This window comes from Scyliorhinus canicula, chromosome 1 (assembly GCF_902713615.1).
Source record: "Scyliorhinus canicula chromosome 1, sScyCan1.1, whole genome shotgun sequence".
Taxonomy (NCBI): Eukaryota; Metazoa; Chordata; class Chondrichthyes; order Carcharhiniformes; family Scyliorhinidae; genus Scyliorhinus; species Scyliorhinus canicula.
Genome location: NC_052146.1, coordinates 268840436 through 268860633, shown reverse-complemented (window position 1 = coordinate 268860633; position 20198 = coordinate 268840436). Strand labels below are relative to the sequence as shown.

The window sequence follows — 20198 nt, the reverse complement described above, 5'->3', positions numbered from 1 at the left end:
AAAGCCATAATTTTGTTCAGCAACTCGTCTCGCTTTCAATTGATGGTACATCAGTCTCAAAATAGTATTCCCGGCCTTCATACGTCATCCCTAATTTAGCCGGGAAGAGCACCTCAAACTTGACCTGCTGTTCATACAGCACCGCCTTGGCCCTATTGAACCCCGCATGCTGTTTTGTCAGTTCAGCTCCAATGTGCTCGTATATTCGGACCTTGTTCCCCTCCATTCGGAGTTGCGCTTTTCCCTGGCCCACTGCAGAATCTTCTCCTCCTCCACAAACTTGTCAAACCTCATGATCACCACATGCGGCGACTCCTTGCCCTTGGTGTCTGCCTCAGAGACTTGTGTGCTCTGTCCACCTCAAGGGCCTTGTCCAGCACCCCCTCTGCCAGCATCCTCGAAACATACCTCGTGACACTCGCACCTTCCACTCCTTCAGGCAGGCCCACTCTCCGCAGATTCTGCCTTCTCAACCTATTTACCTGCTCCTCTACCTTTGCTCTCAACATCTTGCAACGGTCTCCGAAGAGCCCCCTCCACTTCCAATGCCACTACCCGATCTGTGGTCAGACATCACCTGCTCAATCTCTCGACTCTGCGACCCCTGTGCCTCCAAGCATTTCTCCATCTTCTCCATCGATCACTTCAAGGGTGCCACAGTCCCTTTGATGGCCTTCGAGCGATCCCTCTGCATCTCCTTCCTCTGTTGGCGGAACTCTTCCTTGATGAAGGCCATTAACGGTTCCATCTGGGGCTCTGCTACTTGCACTGACCCTTCCCCCTCTGCCATCCTTCCACTGACTGCTGTGCCATAGGTCCCTTCCAATTCCTTGGCCAAGACCTTCATCTTCTTCTGCTGAGTTTGATAATCAGTAGACATACCACTCCCAGGTGGCAGGGGACTTCTCCTCCGAACCTTCAGTTACACTTTTCCGTCAAAGGTTCCTTTCAGCATGGAAAAGAGCTCTTTCCTCCACCTTCAAGCAGGCCGCCCGGTGTTTGACCACTCACACCATGGCCGCCATCGGAGTCAACAATAAATTTTTATTGTATTACAATTAAACATTCAGGACCATAACTTTTACTACTGGTTTTTTCGTCATAATGAACAACAATGCATTTATATTGCATGTCATGATCACATCCTCAGGATGCTTCAGAGCAACTCACATCCAATAAATTACTCGTCACTGTTTTTATGTAGGTAAGTAAGATGCCAACCTGGTATGTGCCATTCATGAAATGTACAGGAATGCTGAAAGGCAAGGAATGGTGATATGGATTTCTCAAGAGAATCGACAAGATTTCCATTCTGGAAGGCTTTGCTTCACGATCGCCATTTTTCTGAGTTCTCTCCAGTGATCGTTGACAGTATATGGCATACTTTCCTACTTCTGTCCTGGAATTTGTTAATGGAAAACAATAATTTCTATTTTGTTCTCTTTTGAGTTACAACAAAACTAACTACACCTTTCACTAAAAAAAATCAAATTTTGATCAAATTACTAGATAAACCCAGTTATCATTATCATTAATAATAATTGCTTATTGTCACAAGTAGGCTTCAATGAAGTTACTGTGAAAAGCCCCTAGTCGCCACATTCTGGCGCCTGTTCGAGGAAGCCAATGTGGGAATTGAATGCTGCTGGCCTTGTTCTGCATTACAAGCCAGCTGTTTAGCCCACTGTGCTAAACCAGCATTATGTTTTGTGTCTGTATTTGTTCAGGTCCATTTGTAGCAGTCAGGCACATTTAAAAGTATGAATATACAGAACAAGAGTATCCTGATCCAAGAAACATGTGTCAGGAATAACCCATTGTATTACTTCCATGTAGATTCTCTCCTAACAAAGTAATTTGGCCATAATGTTCTGTGGCAGCATATTTAATTACATCTGCTGTTAGCTAGACATGCCCAATTTTATTTTGCACAGAAAGCGCAGGCTCAAAATGGCAACGAGGGAAAGTCAGGCTTCTATTTTGCAGTCAACAGCAAGGCACTGTATTTGCTTTTCACTGTGCTGACAGTTGCAAATAGATCTTTTGGGGACTTTTGAGCAACAACTTACTGTCGTTGTGTATCTGATGCATCATGGCACTCTGTACAGGGGATCTGTGGAGTGTGTGAGTTGAGCAAGCAACAGCACGGCTCTTCAAGCAATAATATTTAAGAATCCTCACTGAGAAATCCTTAATCTAAACCTGGGAATATGCACCAGTAAATATAATTTAGATTTAAATCATGTACAGAAAATGAAATAATGGGAGCGAAAGATGCGACAAGAGTGTGAAAGACAAATTAAACCGAAAGAAAAAGTAAAAAAAGTTTCAAATCTCCGACACTAATTAAATTCTGAAGGAATGAGCAACCAAATTTGTAAAAGTTAAGTTTCAATGCTAGTATTTTAATTGGTAGTAATTATGACTTATTTAGCTATTGGAGCTACCTCCAAAACAATTAAACTTGAAGAAATGGGACTTATAATAGTACAAATTCAGCGCACTTATGAACACTTATTGCACTGTTCACGGGGTGCATTTTTTGTAGAAAGTGTATTTAGTAACTACTGCGCAACTATAGGAACCTCACATCAGTCAATGCATTTGTTAACAGCAGAGATGTGTTTTCACAAAGTTATCAGCACAGCTCAAACTCACTGGAACTTTTAGATTTCCATATCTAAGCTTGCATCTGTCCAGCTTGCAAACTGCTATCGCCTTTGAGTATGAATATTGATAAGTGCCATTTACCTTGCCATTATTTATACTGAAAATTGAGGTCCATTATTTTGTAGTTCCTTACATACCTTGGATCTGCATTTTGCTGCAGATGATGTTTGAGCAACCAGAGGAAAGGATGCTGAGGAAGGAAAAGGCCAACACACAGAGCCAACAACTGCCATCCCTAAAAGATAAAGGTTTATTTTAACACACAAGTGTAATATTAAAACTGTTTCTCTGATTGGGCATACACTATTACCTGTTAATTTCCACATCACATTCTCGAATACATGATTAATAATGTGGATAATCTGTGGAACAATGAAATAATAGCATATTTCTAATGTTTTTGAGAAATGTACATTGATTCAAAGCTTTAAAGGCGATTGGCAGAAGGATTAGAGGGAACATGAGGAAAACCATTTTCATCCAGAGGGTGGTGGGCATCTGGAATTCACTGAGGCTAAAACCCTCAACTTATTTAAAAGTACCTGGATCTGCACCTGAAGTGCAGTAACTTGCTAGCTTACAGACCAGGTGCTGGAAAGTAGGATTGGAAGGAGTGGCTAGTTTCCTTTTTTCCCCCCTCTTTCTTAGGTTGGCGCTGACATGATGGACTGAATGGCCTCTCTGTGCTGTAATCTTTCTATGGTTCTAGGAGATAAAATGATTGATGAAAATGAAATGAAAATGCAACTAGTTTACTTAAAAGCACCAGGACTGGGTGTTTCATTGGATTATCACCGTGTTATTTGTGTCCATAATTTGGGAGTTTAAATCCAACCAGGTTAATGTGTCTAAAGTCTCTTCACTATGTTATCTGCTCTATTCTAAGTGAATTACACCTCAAGAAGGTTTCTGCTCAACAAAAATGTTGTATCAAATTAATTAAAATGAAAAAATAAACTAAAGCAAAACCAACTGATTGTAGCTTATTTGTAATATTTCATTTAACATTAAGTATCTATTTCCAAGCGACAGAAATTCCAAATTTGTCGCAGTTCTGATAAAATGAACACATCAGTGAGAAATTGCTTGACTTAGGACATAGCACCTCTGATCACTCTACCCACTTCTAATGTGTACGGCAGCAGAACAAAATAAAAAACACTGCCGCATCTACATTGCACATTACATATTTCTCTCCCACATGAAGTCCCAAGGTGTGACCAAGAAAATGGCCACGCTGCGCCCGAAAAGCAGCTTGCTGCGGCGCAGCGTGGCCAATAGAAGCTGGGAGATCCGGCCTGCTCCCGGGATCTACCCAGCTCCTAACGCCTCGCAAGATCTAACGTGACCTCACGAGACATTGCGATGTAAACCCGGCAGCGAGCGGAGCTCCTCAGGGCACAAAATGAGGATATATGCGGCCTCGGCTGCGCATTCCATGGTGAGGTCCCCTATCTAACCCTAGTGTCATTTTATAATGCCGTGTTCGGAATCACACGCCTGAACATACTCGCTATGGAACTTGGTTCCCATTTAGTAAAATCCCGCCCAATGTCTCTAATCAACTACTCCATAGAGAATATTCTTAATATAAATAAAAGTCCATGAGCTCACACTTTTACGACGCTTTGACGGCACCTCTGGCACCAAAAAGCAGTCATACACACTAACCCAGGCTTTTCACCCTTACTGCACCAAATACAAATCATACAATAGATCTGAAGTTCCGACATTCATCACAGACTGAAGTATATAACTATTGAAACTGCGACTCTGGGTGAGACTATTTCATTATGGCTCATTGACATTTGCTAAACTGTCTTTGTGCACAGATCAAACGCTTTGCTTTGAAATGACATCTTTACTACCAAACACTGAGCATTTTCTCATCTTCTTGCACTTCAATGCCAAACCTAAACACTGCACAAGAAGTAATATAGAAATAGCTTCTTGTAGGAAATGATTAGGAATCCTACAAAAACACACTGGTCTAATTTTAAAAAAATACGGAATCTTATGATTGAAAACATTGGGCTATGCTTCTAACTTGACACGTCAGTGTCTTGGTAGGTCTCACATCAAGCTATCTGATAAAATCTCAAATTAGCCAGACAGCAAAGATTGGAAGTTCATAACTCTTCCATTTAACCAAAATAGTATTCAAACCGAAATAGTATTCAAACCAAGGTACAGGGTAAGGTAACAGCCAAGGACAGGAGTACAATGTTCTGATGTTTGCTGAAACCTTGTTTTAGCCCATTATGCACTTGGTTCACAAGAAGAGCACTGTAGTGGAGGTTTACCAAGCAGATATAATGAGAAAATGAGAAACCAAGCTCTGAATGTAGGACAGTCTTAACTGAAAGACAATCTAGGCTAACTCAGAATTTTCATTTAAGCAGCAATTCAATTAAATTTTTTTTGTGAGGACCACGAAGAATCCAGCACGATTTGAAGGATAGAAAGAAATAACATTTATTTACAACAATACACAACAGCAGCAGTAACTTCCTCTGGCCGGTTCCAAACTGGCCAGCTTTATTTATGTAGGGAATCTGCTAATGATTTCTCCGCCCCCTCATTGGGGAAGCTCACACTCCCAAAGGTTTGTGGGATTGCCATTAGTCCCCAGCCAGTGGCAAGCAGGCAGGTTATAACATACCTCCCCCAAAGTCCAAGGAATCTACCGAAGACCCTGGCGAAGGAGGGCGCTGGACGCATTTTGCCGCAGGCCGGACACCATTTGCACGAGGCGCTGGATCGGGCGACGTGTAACGAGATGGAGAAAGGCGCTTCCGTGATGAACGGCGTAACGGTTGTACATCCACAGACTGTGGGCCCGAGGATTCCCCCTCTGAGGCGTCCTGTGTCTCCATCTCGGAGTCAGAGTCTGCTGCCTCCATCTCCACGCGGTTCTGCAACAACCTGCGCAGGCTTTGAGTGCAGCACCAGAGGAAGATTGTGAGGAATACTTTCCACTGTGTTTGGTCTCTGTGGCTGGAGAAATGAGCTCCGGGGGCAGGGAATCTTTGGAACGGATGGTCTCTGGACCGAACGTGGACTACATGCTTGCGCATGAGACGACCCTGGGCTTGCACCTGGAAAGAGATGGGCCCGTTTGGCGAAAGATTACGCCAGGGACCCACCAGCAAAATTCCAAACGAACACTGGATCACGGGCGCAAACTGCCGAATCGGCCGATGTCGAGAAAAACCAGGTCACTGCCGTTCTTGTGTGCGGCGTACTTTTGCGCCAATGTCCGGGATGATCATGCTAAGGTGGGTGCGAAGTCTCCGGCCCATTAAGAGTTCTGCGGGGGCTACTCCAGTCACCGCATGTGGGGTGGTCCTATATGAAAACAAAAAACGAGCCAGTCTCGTGTCCATCGACACGGAAGACTGCTTCTTTCAGCCTCGTTTGAATGTCTGCACTGAGCGCTCCGCCAGCCCATTTGAAGCCGGGTGGTAAGGGGCAGTGCGGATATGGCGTATGCCGTTCATCTTCATGAACCTCGCAAACTCCTCACTTGTGAATGGAGTGCCGTTGTAACCAGCACCTCGGGTGCGTACTGAAAGACAAACGCATCTTCTCGATTGTTGCGCAGGACGTTGTGCCTGCCATCTTATGCACCTCTAGCCACTTAGACTAGGCATTGATTAATAGAAGGAACATGGATCCTTGAAAAGGGCTGGCGAAATCTGCATGCAAGCGCGCCCAAGGCCGCCCTGGCCATTCCCAGTAACGTCGGGGCGCGGGACTTCTGGTTGCGGCTATGCCTGGGTAGGTCGCACAGTCGGCAGCTCCCGCCGATAACGGACTTCCGGCCCCTTTAAGGAGCCTCAGTGGCATTTGTTCGACGATTCCCGGTGTGGGAAGGCAGCAATGAGGGTCCCCCAGCACTGTATGGAGTGGACCAGGAACAGTGCGGTCAAAAAAGTGGCTTTACAGCAGAGAAGAGAACCGGCGCGAAAAAACAAGATGGCGGCGGGCGGGGACCAGGCAACGTGGGCCCAGTGGTCTTGGGAGCAGCAGGAGTTTTTAAAAAGCTGCTTTGCTGACTTGAAGGCGGAGATGTTGGCCCCTATGAAGGCGTCGATTGAAAGGTTGGTGGAGACCCAGAAGATGCAGGGGACGGTGATCAAGGAGGTGCAACAGAAGGCCTCTGACAATGAGGACGAGATTCTGGGCCTGGCAGTTAGAGTGGAAGCGCACGAGGTGCTTAACAAAAAATGTCAGAAGAAGCTGGAGGACCTGGAGAATAGGTCGAGGAGGCAGAACCTGCGGATTCTAGGTCTCCCTGAAGGCGTGGAGGGGTCGAATGCTGGGGCATATGTGACCAGGATGCTGAGTATGCTGATGGGTGCGGGGGCCTTCCCGAGGCCCCTGGAGCTGGATGGAGCACACAGAGTCTTGGCCAGGAGGCCGAGGGCGGACGAACCGCCGAGGGCGATGGTGGTGAGGTTTCACCACTTCACCGACAGGGAGTGTGTCCTGCGATGGGCGAAGAAGGAGCGGAACAGCAGGTGGGAGAATACCAAGATCCGTATTTATCAGGACTGGAGTGCAGAGCTGGCCAAGAAGCGGGCAGGATTCAACCGGGCTAAGGCAGTAATGTTGGGGTGCGGCCGGTGGAAGCTTCTGATGCTCCTGGCAAATGGAGCAGTTTTGGGCCACCTTCTCAATGTCAGTGTCAAGGCCTGGCCACCAGACATAACTTCGGGCCAACATTTTCATTTTGGTCACACCTGGATGCCCATTGTGCAAGTCTCTTAGTATCAGCTCCTGTCCATTTTCCAGGACAATCACATATGTCTCCCACAAGAGGAAGCCGTCTTCCACGCTAAATTCTGTCAGCTTGGAGGAAAGTGCCCGCAACTTGCCTGGGAGCTGTCTATGCTGCCCACCATACAGGACTATGTGCAGAACCTTTGACAGGGCTGGCTCCGTCCACTCACGGATCTGTGATGCCGTGACGGGCAGGGTGTCCATAAAATTTAGGGTTGCAACCACCTCACCGGTCATGGGGGTCAACATTTTCCGGTTGATAAAGGCAATCGGCTCAGTGCGTCGGCATTCACTATCTGGGTTCTTGGTTTGTGCTCCAAAGAATACTCGTAGGCAGCGAGCAACAAAGCCCAGCGCTGGATCCGTGCGGACGCAACGGGTGGTAATGGCTTATCCTCTTGGAAAAGTCCCAGCAGAGGCTGATGATCAGTCACGATAGTGAAGTAGCGGCCATACACGTACTGGTGGAAACGTTTCAGCGCAAAGACCACTGCCAGGCCCTCCTTCGCGATCTGCGCATACTTTTTTTCCACTGCAGTCAATGTGCGGGAGGCGAAAGCTATCGGGTGCTCGGCCCCGTTCTCCATCTTGTGGGATAGGACGGCCCCAATACCATACGGGGATGCATCACATGTGACGAGCAAAGGCTTTCCAGGATCATAGTGGGTTAGTAACCCAGACGACGACAATTGTTGTTTTACCCGCCAGAAAGCAGTTTCTTGCGGCTAACCCCAAACCCAGGTGTGATTCTTCTTTAGCAGAAGGTGCAACGGGGCCAGCGTAGTTGCCAGATTGGGGAGGAACTTCCCCCAATAGTTTACGAGGCTGGGAAAAGAACGAAGATGCGAAGTGTCGGTCGGGGCGGGGGCCTGTTGAATTCCGCACACTTTCTCTGCGACGGGGTGCAAACCTTCACGGTCCACCCGATAACCTAGGTAGACTACTTCCTTCACCTTAAAGACGCACCTTGTGCGACGTAAATGGACTCCAGCCTCCGAAAAACGTCTAAGGACAGCCTCCAAATTTTCCAAATGTTCCTGCTCCGACGTCCCTGTAATCAAATCGTCATCTAAGTAGACAGCAACACGCGGTAAACCTCTCAAAATGCCCTCCATGACCATGTTGAAAAATAGCGCAGACAGAGGACACTCCAAAGGGCAACCATGTTTGTTCATACAGGCCCCGGTGTGTATTAATCGTTGCATATGGCCCGGGGGGGGGGGGGGGGGGGGGGGGGGGGGGGGGGGGGGCAGCTCCAACTGTAGGTAGGTGTGACTCGTATCTAATTTCATGAACGAGAGTCCACCTGCAAGCTTCGCGTAGAGATCCTCTATGCGAGGCATTGGATATCGGTCGAGTCGGGAAGCCGTATTCACTGTAAGTTTATAGTCGCCGCACAAGCAAACTGTGGCATCTGGCTTAATTACAGGTACAATTGGTACTGCCCAGTCAGCGAAACGGACGGGCCTGATAATACCCAAAGTCTCCAAACGAGTGAGCTCCCCTTCCACCTTCTCCAGCAAGGCGTAAGGCACCAGGCGCGCCCGGAAATAGCGCAGCCTGGCTCCTGGTTCGACTTGTATACGGGCTACGGCCCCTTTTATTTTCCCCAATCCGGGATGGAATGCATCTGGGTATCGTCCGAGCACCTCAGTCAACCCTCCTTGTTTGGGATGTGCTGCCACTGCAACTGCAAATGGCGCAACCAGTCCCGACCCAACAGGCTGGGCCCATGGCCGCGCACCACGATAAGTGGGAAACGCCCCTCCTGGTGTCCATAAACAACAGGGGCTATCGTAGTTCCTGCAATGTCCAATGGTTCCCCCGTGTAGGTGGGCAACCTGGCCTGTGTGTCGGTTAATGTAAGGGCCTGTATACCCTGCTTGATGCGGTCAAATGTCCTCTGGGCGATCACGGAGACCGCTGCGTCAATGTCCAACTCCATCTCAAGCGGGTGACCATTGACCCATACTGTCACCTTAATGGGGGCCACACGGGGAGCTGCCACACAATGCAGTTGCAGGAAGTCGTCCTCCGCCTCCACGTCGTCGGGAATAGTCGCCGCAGGTTCATCCAAATGGAAGGTACGGCCCCTGGGCTGGCCCGTTTCCTTTGGAACGATGGCGCCTCTGGATCCCCCAGGACCGGCGTCCGTGATGGGGTCGCGTCCTCAAGTCTGACACGGACATGGCTCCTCATCCATTGGTTCTGGAGAAGGCTCTCTTCGGTGAGGAATGTCCGACGGCCACTGGCGTCGATCCGGACATCACCTCGTCCAAGGTACCGCAGGGGTGCGGGGGGATGCTTTCGGACGGAAGGGATTACGCCCCAAGGCATGCACCTCCATTCCCTGTCGACCCTGCACTCCCCATTCTGCGCTCTCTCGGGACAATACTATTTGAATTGTCTGTTGAAAAGTCAATGTTGGCTCAGCTAACAACTTTCTCTGGGTGGCCGCATTGTTAATACCGCAAACCAGACGGTCGCGCAACATTTCTGACAAGGTCTGACCATAGTCACAGTACTCCGCAATCCTGCGTCACCTGGATAGAAACCCGGCAAGTGATTCTCCAGGGGTCCTCTAAGCGGTATTAAAGCGGTAACGTTGGACTATCGTGGACGGGGTTGGGTTAAAATGTTGTCCCACTAAGTTCACAAGTTCATCAAACGTTTTGGTGTCCGGCACAGCTGGGTACGCAAGGCTCCTAATCACCCCAAACGTATGCGGGCCACAGGCGGTGAGCAATATGACCACCTGCCGCTCGTTTTCGGTGATGTTGTTTGCCCGGAAATAGTAACGCATCTGTTGTGTGTACTGGATCCAGCTTTCCAGCGCAGCGCCAAAAACATCCAAACGTCCATACAAAGGCATGGTGTAATAGAAAACAACTATACACACACACACACACAACAGCAGCAGCAACTTGCCTTGCTGCTCACTCTCCTCTGGCCAGTTCCAAACTGGCCAGCTTTATTTATGCAGGGAATCTGCTAATGATTTCTCCGTTCCCCCCCCCCCTCATTGGGGAAGCTCATACTCCCAAAGGTTTGTGGGATTGACATTAGTCCCCAGCCAGTGGTAAGCAGGCAGGTTATAACAAATTTCTAACAAACTACGCACACGTTTTCTGAAAATTGTTTGCACACACTATACCTGTATGGGTGCACACTGATTCTGGGTCTGTCGCTTTCTTGTTTGCTTGATTAATTGACAGTAGATCTCATTTTGTAGCTCTTGATGTGTGAGACATACTTGTAAAACACTCTGGGCCAGTGATACATGATAATCAATGGCCGGGGCATCAATAGCAACATTGATGAATAACTGGGAAGTCTAGGAAATAAAACAAATATATCATTTTATAACTGATACAAACAGCATTTTATCCATTGAATGTTTATTCTTTTTGATACAGAAATTGGGAATCTCTTCTTTCTGAAGACGGTGAGCGTGATTCTCCGGCCCCCAGCCATGTGTTTCTTGGTGGCGTGCCGTTCACTTGCGGTGGGATTCTCTATTCCTGCCACTTATCAATGGGATTTCCATTGAAGTCACCCTATGCCGCCAGGAAACCCGCAGGTGGAGGTGCGCTGTGGTGGGAAAAGAAAATCCCAATGGCCAGAGAATTCTAGCCGGTAGATCTGGCCAGTCTCAAATCAACTTCTTGTTGAACGTAGGTCAACAGAACAAAAAGACCCACAACTGGCACTAAATTGTCTGGCCAGTGAACTGCATTATTGAATTCAGAGGAAACTTGAAAGGTGCATCTTAGAATTATGGAATATCCAGGTCACAAGAAATTACAAGCAAAAGACCATCAACCCCCGTGAAGCAACTTATTTTTCGATAACCCTGGTTGATAGAACTGCTGAATGATTTTTTTCATAAAAAGGGTAGCGACGAGATTTCACTCTCCAAAAGTCTAACTTAATTTAAAAGTTAAATATTTTAAATCTCCAAACTAAAGGTACTTTGATTCAGGTATAATCCCACCAGTCATAGTGGAATCTCTACCTTGTGGATTTTCTAGTATCCAACAAGATAGTGCTGTGACCAATATTTTCATTATTTCTACACTCAGGAGTGTGCCTATTCACTGCTTCATCTGCATTTCTCCAGTGCTGTGTCAGAAAACTAACTGATGGCAATTGGGTGAAAGCATGCTAGAAGACAAGGTTAATATTCGTCCAGTGGCACATAACCAAAGTGTAATTTTTAGCACCAGCTTTTGCATTAGTACTCTATTAGTACATGACAACACCAACATTGTTTATTATGTTACAATCAGTGATCGTGAACATGTTAGTCTGGTAGATGTTCCAAAAGCCATGCAACTTTAAACCGTTAATATATATCCTCCCTTATGTTGGTAAAATATATTTGTCCATAATTTGCTCTAGCTCTAGGAGTGAATCGAATGATTTCAGCTATTTATTTAATCAGGCAAGTTTCAGTTTTAAAGTTTGTGTGGCAAGTTCCTGAAATTGCAGGCTCATAATGTTATAAGGAGGGAAACAACACATCTGGGACCTGAGTGAACAGAGCAAGTAACTGTGCATTTTCTTACCATTTGGAGTGAAGTGCAATTAGCAGCAGAAGGACTGAGAAGGAAAGGTAAATTCGAGTGGATTATTCATTGTAAAGAAAGATAAATAAAAAGAGGGAAAGAAAGACTGGATTAATACAGGGGGTAAAAAGAGACGGAAAAGAAAGGTAACTTTTTAAAAAATAAAAATAATTTTTCAAATCACCAATAATTTAAACTTGAAGCGATGAGACTCTACACTTGTGATTGTTTATTTTCATATCAGAGAAATTGTGCGGCAGTAATTATTACTATCACTTCGTTAAAAGGCTATTTTGACAGAAACAAATACAACACTCTGATGAATTTAGTTTGTTTTCACTGCGCAAGTGCAGCAGCTTTGCACCATTCAATGATGAACCATGTAATGAGATGAACAATATGAGACATTTTTGAAAATCTAACAATGGATCCACTCGTATCATACACAGCATTTGGAATTCTGCATTCAACCTCACAACCCCCCTCACCTAAAGTTGCTGTTGCATTTACACATAAATAATGGCAAGTGCCATTAGTCTTTTCGTTACTTTGACTCCAAACTGTAGCCCATATTATTTAGTATACAAATGAATGTTACCTTAAACAGTTTGAGCGCTTCAGTCTGTAGAGCTGCAGATGGCAGTGTGGTAAGGGGAGATGCTATCCCATCTTTACTATAGCACAGAGTAGGATTTGACCATAACTGGGAACCTGTCAAAGAACAGAATTGGAGCAAAACACACAAAGAAATTGACCTTAGAAATGAATAAATGAAAGAAAAAAGCCAATATAATATATATATATATACACATTTGAATCATTACAGTTTTACAATCATGAGGTTTATAAGATTATATTTTGGTAGTTTAAATTAGGATCTCCCTCCTAACATCACAGTGGATGTACCTACACCCCAGGGACTGTAGCAGTTTAAGAAGGCAACTCACCACCATCTTCTGAAAGGTAGCTAGGGCTGGGCAATAAATGCTGGCCTAAAGAGCGATGCCCGCATTCCGTAAATTAATTTTAAAACGTTTTTAAAAAAATGGAGGTTATCATGTGACCTGTTCTGCAGTCTGACTGATAGCAAGCTTGAGTGCTTTGATTGTTAGAGATCAAAGGAAGATTCCCACTGTTTTGTTGAGAAGGTGCAAGGTATTTACACTTGCAGGCATTAGCAGCAGTTTCGGAGTTTACTATGTAGATGCTGGGGGCAGAATTATCCTGCCCTTCCCGCCGGCAGGATCTTCTGGACCCACCAAGTTGACTCCTGCTGCAGGTTCCCATATGGTGGCATGGGTGAGGAATGTAAATCGTCATCGATTTGGTGGGACCAGAAGATCCCACTGCCTGCCAATGGCAATCTGCCTTTGCCACAGCTGGAGAATTTCGCCCTGGATCTCCCAAGTCCCAGAAAGGTGCAATAGGCATCGATTTATAAATATATGTGCTGAAAACTGTCATTTACTTTTAAGATGAAAGGGAGTTGGGGGTCAAGGATTAGCCTTTTTTCCTGAATGCAAGGTTAACCTTTTTCACATTTGCATGGGGAAGAGAGACGAGGAAGCCATTGAGTTCAAGCTACAGTCTCCATACAAATCAATGAATATCACACACTGATAGCAGAGGTTCTCTGTGGTCAGTAGAGAGAAGGTGTTGCTTGGCTTTACAAGCTACCATAGTTGAATTTGGGAGGGAGATGATCTCTCGTGGAAAAGACGCACCCGGCAGCCATCAAACGATTGGGGGAGATTCGAAACTCACTGAAAGCACCTTTCAGTGGCCACTCAAAGTTCCTACTCAGTGAAACATAGGGAACTCTTTGGAAACTGGGAGTAACTGTGGAGTTTCTGTTACGGACTAGAGCATGATGAGTGTCAAGTATGCAAAGAGAATAACACTTTCTATAGTTAAAGTACATATATGAGAGATATTAAGCAGTTTAGAATAATGAGAGGAGATCTAATTGAGGTATACAATATGAAAAAAGACATTGACAAAGTATTCATGGAGTCCTCTTGTGGGGCAATCTAGAACGAGAGGTCATCTTTTTAAATTTGCTACCCCTTATCTAAAAACAAAAATGAGGGGATTTTACTTCTGCCAAAGGGTCGTGAATCTGTGGAATTCACTACCCGAGATTGCGGTGGGTGCCAGGACATTGAGTTTAAGGCTGAGTCAGACAGAATTTTAATTAGTAATAGGTTGAAGGGTTATGGACAGTGGGCTGGAATTGAGGCTGAGATGAGATCAGCCATGGTCGCATTGGATGGCGGAGCTGGCTTAAGGGGCTGAATTGCCTACTCCTTCTTCTAGTTTTTAATGTTCTAAGTTGCCTACAAAAAGAAAATTGTGTTTAGTCAATAGTAGGGATTTAGTCATTTGTTATAGTAAAAGATTTAAAACATTAAATTTTATTGAATAATTCCCTCCGCTATCAATTTGAAGTTCCAATTTATTTTACAAGTTATAGGTCTCTATGGAGATCATAAGTCGTTTAAAATTGAGGAACGGTAGATCAGTTTATTTTCAAATCTGAATTCAGGTTAAAAATAATCAATATGATGAATTTAGTAGTAAACAGACAACGTAAAAATTCTATGAGCCCACTTAAAAGGGACGGAAGCATAGGATATACCCACCCACTTGTGCACCCTGGAACTGACCCCTTTGCAAAGGACAGGTAAGTGAGTATTTGAATACTTGTGGCGGGGTTTGCACACAAAGTGTGCTTGTATTTGAGGCAGATATTTTTCCTCTCAATTCTTGTGATGTTGGCATCCTTGAAATGGCCAATTTTTGTTGCCCATCTCCAATTGTCCTGGACCTGTTTGGTACACTGAGGACCTTTCTCTGTCATTTCGAACAGAAAATACGAGTCAGCCTCATCGATGTGGAACTGAAGTCACTATTCTGCTTTGCAAAGGATGGGCCTTCAATGGAGATAAAAAGTATTTTTTTCTAAATTCTGGTCCTTCTTTCTGGTTAGCTTTTCAACATTAATGGATTCCTTCAGGTGTTAGTGCCTGCAATTTTCCACATGACAAGTCCTGAATTCTGTTCTCAGCTGGGCAGAAAAGAAGTGAGCTAGGTGCAATTGCTTAGCTAGCTGGGGGAATCTCTTGGACATGTCCCAAAGCTGACTGAGGGTAGTATGAAACTAGGCCCATGTCAGGACCATGCAGCCAATGTCTACCAGGAAAGATGAGATTTGAAAACTTGGCGTGTCTGGATTCTTCACCCACTGGGATCTAACTTCAGCTCTGCCACTGCAGAATTTACCATTGATTTCTTTGGTATAACCCTCAATAATGAAAATAAAACTGTTCGATAAAAACTAAATCAGTTGTTAAAAGTTATCATTTAAGTGACTGAATGAATGAAGAGGCGATTGGGCATTTAGCTCTAATTTAGTTCCTCAGTGTCAGTTGTGGCTAAACTGGAATTGGACTTGTGGAATTACAAGCTTCTGAGTTCACGTTCCACTCCAGAACTTGAGCACCAGAATGAAGGCCGACATTCCAGTGCAGTACTGAGGGAGCACTTCATTGTTGGAGTCGTCATCTTTTGATGAGATCTCAAACTGAGGCCCCATCTGCCTGCTTGGGTGGATGTAAACGGTCCCATTTTGAAGAAGAGTGAGGGAATTATCCCCTGTATCCCGACCGTCAACATCACAAAAAAAAGAATGGTCATAATCGCATTGCTATTTGTTGGTGTCTGCCGAGCACAAATTGGCTGCTGCTTTTCCTACACTTTTAAAAACAATAAAGACTCCATTGGCTGTAAAGCACTTTGCAACTGCCAGTGGTAGTCAAAAAAAGTGTTATATAATTGCAAGTCTTTCTAGGTTTAGGAGTGGGTAGGTGGATTGCAGGTCTCTATGGGTGTGGTTAGAGGCCTTGGTAATTTCTTTTTTAAATTAAGGGGCAATTTAGCGTGGCCAATCCACCTACCCTGCACATCTTTGGGTTGTGGGGGTGAAACCCACGCAGACACGGGGAAAATGTACAAACTTCACATGGACAGTGACCCGGGGCCGGGATCAACCCTGGGTCCTCGGCATCCCTCGGTGATGTTGTAAGGGGGGTTGGAGGTCATAGTGTGTGTGTGTGTGTGTGTGGGGGGGGGGGGTTTCCTCAAGCAGGCACACTGAATCCACAAAGTAGATTTAAATTGGGCAGCACGGTAGCATTGTGGATAGCACAATCGCTTCACAGCTCCAGGGTCCCATGTTCGATTCCGGCTTGGGTCACTGTCTGTGCGGAGTCTGCACATCCTCCCTGTGTGTGCGTGGGTTTCCTCCGGGTGCTCCGGTTTCCTCCCACAGTCCAAAGATGTGCAGGTTATGTGGATTGGCCATGATAAATTGCCCTTAGTGTCCAAAATTGCCATTAGTGTTGGATGGGGTTACTGGGTTATGGGGATAGGGTGGAGGTGTTCACCTTGGGTAGGGTGCTCTTTCCAGGAGCCGGTGCAGACTCGATGGGCTGAATGGCCTCCTTCTGCACTGTAAATTCTATGAAATGCGGTCATTCTATGAAATTCATTCACTTCCTGGATCTGCCAAATCCTCGACTGGACACAGCTGCTGAGTTATCTGAGACTCAGGAAATTCAGCCAAAACAATTAAAGGTGAAAAGCTGAAAAGATGATGAGGCCCACAAGCATCATTATCACATTTACAATACCAACTGATTCCATGTTTGGCTATCCATCCATCTTGCTGCTTTTGTAAAAGCTGGAAACGGGTGGGGTGGCAGTGGGATTTGGTCAGGAATCTGATTTTTAAGATGTTGAACACACCCAATCCAAAGCCACCTGTTATTTTGGTTATGTGCCTGAAATATTTCTGACTTACTGGTATCACTGTCTGCATTCACCAGGTTACCAACAAGTTGTTCAAATTCAGTTCCCACATTTATATTAGTGCTGCCTGCAGCTACAGTTAGTTGATACAACCAGGTGTCCTATGAAATAAAGAAAACACATTAAAAAATTGCAATGTTTCATCCCAGTCCAAGAAGGATTATCAATTCAGTGATTTTCTAAGTAGTCAACATCTTTTTAAAAACAGTAATTACTATACTTTAGCAATCGATTCTAACTGATGGAAAAATGGTCACTCATAATAAGTAATCAACTACATGTCCACACCTCCACATTCAGTATGCTCAGCATATTTACTGGTTGGGATTTTCTGCTCCGGTTTGCGTTGGACAGGTTTGGTGATGGGAGCAGAAAATATTGGGAGGACTTCAAACTTGCGTTTTACATTGGCGTAAATGTGTCCATGTGACTGACCCGCCATCTGTTGGTGACAGGGTGTGTTTCCTGACATTCAAAATCGGGAATGTCACTTTAATTACTACATCATTATCAGGCCCCTCACGCTTGGATCAAACTCCACCCCCAGTAAGAAAACCAATCCATGGTGGCGTGACGGCAGATCAGTGTGAATCATGACTTGTCTCAGAGGGCTGGCACTTAGCACGGGAACTTCCCAGGGGAGCTCAGGTGAGTGCACACTTGGGTGGGGGAGGGAAAGAGGGTCATGCGTGGGTACTGCATGGGTAGCACTCTGACACTGTATTGGAACTGTCCTGGCATTGCAAGGGGGCAGTGCCCATCTAGTGCCAGGAGGTGACTGAACAGTGCCTGGGGGTTGGGGGTGTGGTTGTGTCTGGGTAGTGTCTGGTGGTCTCCAGAGTGAACTGGTTTGCTCGCTCTGCATTGGGGCGGCCTTTAAAAATTATACCCGAATCCTCAGCTGAGGTGTTGGAGTTCGCGAATCAGAGGCCACCAGTGATACCTCAGGGAACCCTTAACTTAAAGCTTTTTCTTCTAGGTGCTGCATTATACAGCGGAGAAAGCGCCATTGCAGTCGGTAGCTTGAACGCAGCTTTTCCCGCCCTGCATCGACCTTTGCCGGTATCGGGAAAAATCCCGGGCATTATCTCAGCAGTAGCACTCTTGCCTTGGAGTCAGAGGTCTTCGGTTCAGGCTTCACTCTAAAGACAAGCACATAAACTGGGCTGGCACTTAACTGCAATACAAAGGGAGTTCTGCCCTGTCTTAAGGATTAAAATTTAAATAGGTCTCGTCTGCTCTCAGAGGTTGATGTAAAAGATTCCCTGGCAATATTAATTGAACAGCTGGGTAGTTCTCCTGGTTTTCTTGCCAACATTTATTACTCAATCAACAGGTAATTGCAGATGTCCTGGACATCTGTTTCCTCATTCTGTACAGGACATGGGTATGCACAACTTGTCTTCCACATCTACATTTAAAACAATTAATTCAATGTAAATTATTTTGGGACATCATGCAGTTGTGAGCACACAGTATAAATGAAGGCCTCCATGAAGTCATTGTATAAAACTGAAGAATACTAATCACAAATCTGAGTGCCCAATGGAGACATTGTGCAGGGATCGTGCAAAGTTTACCTTTTCATGTTTGGAGCCAATGAGGAGGTAGGTAGGTCCCTGCTCTTTGGGATGTATGGCAATTGTATAATGTGTAGATAGAAGGCTACAACTGCTAGTCTCATAGTCTTCATCTGAATCACACGATCTGTCTACTTCTTCAACTCTTGTTTCCACCAAGTTAATCTGACCTAATGGAAACTTGAAAATAAGCAAAACATGTTATAGATGTCCACCAATTTGTGCACTGTAGTGCATTGTACCACAGATACTTGTAGAACTACCGTTAATACAGTGACTAGACATGGGCCTAGGTTCAAGACGAGTAGTGATCGATAGGGTGAAAGACTGCTCTGTCCCTTAGCTGAGTTTGATATGAAATTAGATTTTAGTGGATATGGAACGACAAATCTTCATGTTACTGGCACTAAGTTAGAAACAGCATTGAAGGGCAAAATCTTGTGTACACAGGAGTATTGACCATTGGCAGGAGAGCCCAAGTGCTGCCTTGCCTCTTATGGAGGGCTTGGCACATCTTGTTCCACTCAGGCACTTGACAGGCCAAAGGCGGGCATTCCCTGGGGTCAAGGACCAGCCAGAGGCCAGCAGTTCTATTGAATGGCAGCGCCACTGGGGAAATAGTGGCTGCTACCATTGATGTTGACGGTCGGGATACAGGGGATAATTCCCTCACTCTTCTTCAAAATGGGACCGTTTACATCCACCCAAGCAGGCAGATGGGGCCTCAGTTTGAGATCTCATCAAAAGATGACGACTCCAACAATGAAGTGCTCCCTCAGTACTGCACTGGAATGTCGGCTTTGATTCTGGTGCTCAAGTTCTGGAGTGGAACCTGAACTCAGAAGCTTGTAATTCCACAAGTCCAATTTCAGTTTAGCCACCCGAGACCTAGGATCATCGCTGGATCCCAGGCCAGAGGCGAGTATTGGTTGGCAGCTAGGGCAGGTTGGTGGCTCTCAACAGGCTTCCAACCCTTTCCTGATGCCAGGTTCCTTGGCCACCCACAAAGTGCCTTTGAACAAGGGACGCAATCCTGTCCCTCACCCGGGAGCCCATAAGCTACTGATAATGCAACCATAATGCAATGAGCGATACTCTTTTGTGGTTAGAGTCTAGAAATATTTTTGGAGAAAAATAAGGGAGTTTGTTCCTCTGCTCAGAATTATGGTGTGCCAAGGGTGGAATTTTCCGATATTTTTCCAAAGTGTTGGTTTCAGCAAGGAAACCAGAGAGAATCACATTGGTGCCGTGGGCTAGAAAAATTACCGTATCCACTTTGAAAAATATAGATATATTTTTTGCACGACTTTCACAGTGCTTGTGGTGGCCTGCCTCTGATTCGTTTGCCTGGAATTACAACATATCAGAAATCAGTGGGGGGAGCTCTTTTTAAATGCCTCCTCAGCTCTTGTTCCAAGCCCAATCGGAGGAATGGCAGCCAGGATGACAGCCCCATGTTTCTCAGAGGGAGCCCTGGCCAGGATGCTAAATGAGTGGAGCAGAGGAGTGACATCCTCTACCCTTAAATCAGGTAGTGGCCAGCCAGCAAAGTAACCAATCCCACTAAGGAGGCAGTGGCAGTGATAATGAGCACCAGCTTGTTACATAAGAGGACAGGGATCCAGTGCAGGAAGAAAATGAATGACCTTCTTCGCGCAGCCAGGGTAAGGCTGCCTTGTGTGCCCACCCCCACCCCTTAACACAAGCATCACATGTCCACGGTGAT

The 20198-nt window shown here is 45.7% G+C and overlaps 1 protein-coding gene across 4 annotated transcripts in view; it reads right to left on the bottom strand.

Annotated features, from left to right (window-relative positions):
- Positions 1-20198, bottom strand: part of plekhh2 (pleckstrin homology domain containing, family H (with MyTH4 domain) member 2) — a 390052-nt gene that overhangs the window by 32674 nt on the left and 337180 nt on the right. For all 4 annotated transcript variants that reach the window (XM_038812971.1, XM_038812963.1, XM_038812954.1 and 1 more), the window contains 6 exons: positions 18473-18652; positions 16885-16993; positions 12622-12734; positions 10610-10789; positions 2808-2905; positions 1222-1399 (listed from right to left, as the gene is read on the bottom strand). In XM_038812971.1, the coding sequence (XP_038668899.1) occupies positions 1222-1399; positions 2808-2905; positions 10610-10789; positions 12622-12734; positions 16885-16993; positions 18473-18652 (858 nt within the window). The remainder of the gene's footprint in view (positions 1-1221; positions 1400-2807; positions 2906-10609; positions 10790-12621; positions 12735-16884; positions 16994-18472; positions 18653-20198) is intronic.